The sequence below is a fragment of the Gossypium arboreum genome, chromosome 9, assembly GCF_025698485.1.
Source record: "Gossypium arboreum isolate Shixiya-1 chromosome 9, ASM2569848v2, whole genome shotgun sequence".
NCBI classification, from domain to species: Eukaryota; Viridiplantae; Streptophyta; class Magnoliopsida; order Malvales; family Malvaceae; genus Gossypium; species Gossypium arboreum.
The window spans coordinates 88,425,489-88,431,938 of record NC_069078.1 but is presented as its reverse complement, the minus strand read 5'-3'; the positions used below and the strand labels follow the sequence as shown (position 1 = coordinate 88,431,938).

The 6,450-nt window shown below is 29.5% G+C and overlaps 1 protein-coding gene across 1 annotated transcript; it reads left to right on the top strand.

Annotated features, from left to right (window-relative positions):
- Positions 1-303: 303 nt before the first annotated feature.
- LOC108454315 (lipoamide acyltransferase component of branched-chain alpha-keto acid dehydrogenase complex, mitochondrial) lies at positions 304-3,141 on the top strand. The gene is made up of 8 exons (XM_017752733.2): positions 304-586; positions 752-898; positions 1,028-1,153; positions 1,417-1,796; positions 1,888-2,135; positions 2,224-2,312; positions 2,394-2,621; positions 2,712-3,141. The coding sequence occupies exons 1-8, from the start codon at positions 422-424 to the stop codon at positions 2,823-2,825; spliced, it is 1,497 nt and encodes a 498-aa protein (XP_017608222.1). The 5' UTR covers positions 304-421; the 3' UTR covers positions 2,826-3,141.
- Positions 3,142-6,450: the final 3,309 nt, after the last annotated feature.

Genomic DNA, 6,450 nt, shown 5'->3' with positions numbered 1-6,450 from the left:
ACATAAATTTCAACTGTTATTTTGTAATATTATAATTTACTGAATTCTTAATCGTTATTGATTGTTTGTATATAAATTACTAAATTGATAATTTTCATCTAATACTTTATCAATTTTAGCTAACTAATTTGCATTTTATTTTTGATAAAGTAAAATAATGATATTTTAAATTCGACAATTCTTTTTAATTTTAAGTTTCGAATTAGATTAAAATACTAATTAATTTAATGTTAGGACACGTGTTTTTTTCTGTAAAAAGGAAGACACGTGTTTTATTACAAGACGTAACCTGTTTAGCCACTATTATTTGTCTGAATTTCAACTCATAAACTAAAACATCCAAAACTGAAATTAAAAACATAATCTTTTTAAAGTTCCTTTTTTCCCCTTCTTTTTTCATAAAAATTAACGCCGGAGAATTATGCTCTGCCGGAGAATTTTACTAAAAAAAGTCTGGAACAACGGTCGCCGATGGCTTCTTCCTTCTTCATCTCTGTCGCCGGTTCCAACGACGGCGGAGTACAAACGTCACTTCTCCACTCACATTATGGCGGCGTTTTCGTTGCCCCAAAATAACCAATTCACTGTGAGCTATTATTTTCATAGACTCAATTTCACTTCAAATTTAAAAAAAAAAAAAAAAAACACTAATTTGATAGTTTTTCATTAAATTCGCAGTTTGGGTTATTGTTATTAATTGATAAATAATTCGATTACCTTTTCTTTCTTTCTTTCTTTTTTAAAATTTTAGCTGAAAATTCCCTATATGGAAAATATATGTAAGTTTTCAAGTAATGCTGTGGCTGATCTTCATACTAATGGAATAGTTGATGTCCCATTGGCTCAAACTGGTGAAGGTATTGCTGAATGTGAGCTTCTTAAATGGTTCATTCAAGAGGTGAGTTAGTTAGGGTTTAAAATTTTTGTGCTTAATTTGATTAAGTTCATGGTGTCCTGTTTTACATTCAAATGAATCCTATTGAAATTTGTTTAATGTTTGATGATTCTTTTTTATTGCTTTGTTTAGGGTGATGAAGTTGAAGAGTTTCAACCCCTTTGTGAAGTTCAAAGCGACAAAGCGACGATCGAAATCACAAGTCGTTACAAAGGGAGAGTTGCTCAAGTTCTTCATGTTCCCGGAAATATTGTAAAGGTGAGAACCGCCTGCCGGTTTGTGCTCGAATGTTTAGTATTTATGTTGATTATGATGGTAGTTTGTTATTTGATTCATTCGGTTCTTGAGTTACCGAATCACTTAGTTTCAAGCTTGTTTGTTGAATATCTACTATGGTAGTTTGTTATATGATTCGCTCGGTTTTTGAAGAATCGAAAACATTGTTGAATATGAAAGGTTGCTAGCAAGTGTATATATATGGTTTTGAGGGACTGTTTTGAAACGAAAGACTTGAATTTCAGGTTGGGGAAACTCTTCTTAAGATGGCTGTCGAGGACACTCAGGTTCCACTGGTGACACTCAGTAATTTGGAAAACGAAAAACAGCCCGATACTAAATCAAACAAAGACTTTACCGGTGGAGTACTATCCACACCTGCCGTTCGAAATCTTGCAAAAGAACATGGTATAAACATTAATGATGTCCAAGGAAGTGGAAAAGATGGTCGGGTATTAAAAGAAGATGTACTTAAATATGCTACTCAAGAAGGTATCATCAAAGATCCATTGGTTACTGCTACTGCTACTGCCGATCTTGGACAACTGTTTCATCGAGAAAAGAGTTCTTTGCTCGAATCAGCTCAAGTTTCAGGGCACTATGAAGATACGATTGTTCCCTTGAGGTATACCGAGCTAGAGTTACTATGATATTGCCGATGACGGTCTTACGAAGTTCTTTTTTGGGGTATAAATGGTAAGATGTTTTTTCTTCAGGGGATTCCAGCGGACGATGGTTAAAACGATGTCCATGGCTGCTAAGGTTCCTCATTTTCATTACGTGGAAGAGATTGATTGCGATGCACTTGCAGAGCTTAAAGCATCTTTTCAAACCAACAATTTGGAACCCGGTTTAAAGTTCACGTTCCTTCCAGTACTGATAAAATCGCTTTCAATGGCGTTGAGCAAATACCCCATGGTGAATAGTTGCTTCAACGAAGAGTCAGTTGAAGTTATCCTTAGAGGTTTGTTACTTTATTCCGATGTTTATTTGGCTCTCGTTTTTTTAACTTAATGACATGAATCATGGATATTCTTGTCGGTTATTTTTAGGCTCCCATAACATTGGAATTGCCATGGCTACTCCAAACGGTTTAGTGGTGCCAAACATAAAGAACGTTCAGTCTCTTTCGATCTTGGAGGTTTGTTATGTTTTGACTTTACGTCATCCCCTTTCATATTGTCCGTAATTCTTAATTTTTAGTCTCGTATCATACATCTAGATTACGAAGGAGCTTTCACGGTTACAACAATTGTCACTGGACAATAAGCTCAGTCCGGCTGATATATCCGGTGGAACAATAACACTAAGCAATATCGGAGCTATCGGTGGAAAATTCGGTGCCCCCATTGTTAACTTGCCAGAAGTAGCTATCATTGCAATGGGTAGAATTCAGAAACTTCCACGAGTGGCTGATGATGGAGACGTTTATTCTGCCTCCATCATGACTGTAAGTTACAGTGATACCATACCAGTTGCCATAAGCTTTATCTTTGGCAGAACACGATAATCCAATGATTTTGTTTCTTTAAATTCTCAGGTTAACATAGGTGCGGATCACAGAGTTTTGGACGGAGCAATCGTTGCGAGATTTTGCAACGAGTGGAAACGGTTTATCGAGAAACCTGAGCTCCTCATGTTGCATATGAAATGAATGGGTAGGGCTTTGTGACAATGAACAAGCCTCAAGAGCCAATAAAATAGTTTTACTGGAAGTATAGAGTTTAAGACAGATGTCAGTAGTAGTGATCTTGGGGTTTAAAAGAGGTCCGTAGGCTGTGATTGGGAGAAGAGTTGCGAAAGGGTTGAAATTTGAATCTCGTGGTTATTGGATACTGTCTCATAAAAGGTTCAATCTTCATATATACATCTTTGCCAAAAGATAAATGGTTTAGAAAATGGATTCCAATATATATAATTTGCAATCAAAACAGTAAAAGTATAAAGGTTGATTTTTTTTTTATTACAAATTTCATGAGATTTGTTAAAATTGATAATATTTTAGCAGGATCAAAAACTTATATATATATATTTGTGGGAGAAATTCACCTGTAAATTAATATAATTTTTATACACTTTTATTAACTTATTTTTATGGTTAAAATTTTTTCATAAAATAAATAATTTAGGGCCTAAATTACCAAATTTGGTGACTAAAGTAAAACAAAAGACCAAATTAAAAAGATCAAATTTAGGGCCTAAATATAATATAAAATGTCAATTCGTTTTTTGGTAGATTATAATAATAGGATAAAGTTCGAATAATAAACGTGGTTAACACAATTTGAACTTAGGCCAACCTGAGGTGATGAACATCTTTAATCATCACGCCACTATATAGGTTCATCGGACCTAATACTTTTATTATCTCAAAAGTCACTATTCAATATTTAAAAAAATTTATAGACTAATTATTTGATAAGATTTGTTTTTTAATTTTATAAAGTAAAATTAAGAAATTACCATGGGTTTTAATGGATTTTTAAAAAACAATTGTAATACTAAACAAATGAGATACATAATGAGTTTTTAACCTTGCTTGAAACAAATGAGAATATATGTACCTGTGTGTTGGCATGATGGTTTGGGTATACACTATCTCAAGTGTGGTCTAGGTTCGAGTCACATTACTATTAGGGCTTTGCCCTCCTCTTATAATTTACCAAAAAAATAAGAATATATTTAGATGGTTAATTAAAGGTCTAAGAAACTTTTTACTTAAATAACTTAGTGATTGCTTCTCCTAATATTGTTCACATTGTTGGAAGTTAAATTCTCTTCTTGAAAGTATTTAATGACATTATCTATGGTCTTTTTTCCAATTATTTAATGACATTTAAACAATTTTTTTCATGTCATTAACACATAATTTTGGTAATTTTACCTTGAAATATGAACCCTGAATGTTAAATTTTGAACTGCAAACGCTAAATCCGAACCTTAAAACTTTGAAATGTCATTAAATAATTAGAAAGGGGTCATAGATGATGTGGTGGGAAATGTTCATAAAATAATATCTCAAGGCTAAGGGGTTGACAAGTATCTTGCAGGGGGGAAAGGATTATATAAAACAGTGAAACCACGTCATCTGTATCCCTTTCCAATAGTTTTATACCATATCAGTACTCCTCTCTTTTTTCTCGTTACTTTTCTTACACAAATATCTCTTCATATTTTTTACTTAAAGATTTTTAAAATATATTATTTGATGGTTGAATTTTTCCTTGGTATTTGAGTTTTAAAATTTAGTTTTTTATGTTTATTTTTATTAATTGAAAAAATTAATTTATTTATAACATTTCAATAAGGACAAATCATTTTCTTTAACGAAAATATGGACTAAAATATCAAATTTTTATAATGTTAGTGTAGTCATTTGTGTACTTCATACTGATATGTGTCTTATATGTTAGGACAATAAATAATTTAGAAATATTTAAAAATAAGAAAATTATAAAAATCATAAAATTCAAAAATAAAGGCATAAAGTACACGTAAATTGTCGCAAGTGTCATGCTTAAAAATTTAATATTTGGTATATATTTTGTTAAAAATAATAATTTGACTCTTTTGAAATATTGATGATCAAATTCAAATTTTTTTAAAAGATTGAAGGTCAAATTTCGCTTAAAAAAAGAATAAGAGTCAAATTGACAAAAAAAAAGAATAAACATTAAGGGTTAAATTTATTTATGTATTTTGAATTGATACTTGAGGGTGTTTTTTCTTTTGTCGTGATTAAGCACTTGAATTTGATTTCAATATTCAATTAGGTACTTGAATTTTTTGTCTCTATTAAATATATATGTTTTTTTATTAAAGAACGATGTTAAATATTTATTAGACCACATGATATCATTTGGTCTAAATACCAAATTAAACATTAAAATTAAACAAAAAAACAAAAACCTCTCATATATTAAATTAAATATTAAAACAAAATTTAAATAGGAAATGATATATTAATTTCTCATATATTAAATTAAATATTAAAACAAAATTTAAATAGGAAATGATATATTAATTTCTCAGGCGTTGAAGTATTTTGTTTTATATCCAATAATAGGTCCAAGGGGTGGTCATTTGTGGGTGATTGGGTAGCATGTGATTTGATGAATGTGGGACCATGAGCGAAGAATTGGGTTATAAGCCACGGGAAATTTCAATTCATGTAGTAAATTATGGGGTCACATTGTTAAAAAAGAGGGATATTTTAATTAAATACTGAGGTTCAACCGACAATTGATGAAGCAAGTAATGGTTGGGATTGATTTTAGATTTTAATTACATTTTTTGAAGTTATTTTAAATTATTTATTTTGGGCCAATTAAATAATCATAATCAAATTTAAAGCTACAAGAGATCCAACATTTGAGCTATCTAGTTTAGTTTTTAGCTAGTAAATACGAATTTAGAGCTTAAAAGGTTTTTGAGTTTAAATTAATTTTATATTCATTTATTTAAATCAATTCAAATCCGAATTAGATGGAAATTGCAAAAGAGTCCAAAGTGAGCGGCGCCATAGTTTTCGGGGATTGGCTAATGTCATTTTCAACTTCAAATGTAGTATGATTTTAGGTTGAATTAATTTAAATATTTAAAATTTTTGGGCTATTTCTATTTGAATTTTAAATTTAAAATTTTCAAATCGAATAATTATGAATTTAGGTTATTTCTAATAAATTTTGAATTTTTTAATTATGTATCGAGTTCTGAATTTATGTCTAACTATTTGGAAATATCACAATAAATGTGAATGGAAAGTGGAATCAAACTACCCATTTTAGGATTAAACAATAGAAAACCCATAATCCTTAAATGGTATAATGTTAAATTTAGTCTTTAATGTTTATATAATTTTATATTTTTATTTTTATTTTTGAGTTAAATTTAGTTATTAACTTTTAAAAGATTCAAATATTTTTTTACAAAATAGTAATTAAAACATTAATGTTTTAACGATGTTATTAAGCGTAGTAGTCTATTTGTATTTAATATTAACATAACACTACTTGTCTTATAACATCAACAAATACTTTAAAATATATAAATAAAATATTAAATAAAAATTCATAAAAAGTTAAAAAATGTAACGTAAAGTACACGTGGATTGCCATACATGTTGCATGTTTAAAAATCTAACATTTTAGTCAATATTTTCATTAAAAGGTTGATACCAAATTTAACTATTTTTAAAAGGTTGATAAACAAATTTAGCTTAAAAAGACCAAATTAACAAAATATGTAAATATTAAGGATTAAATTTATTATTATGTCAC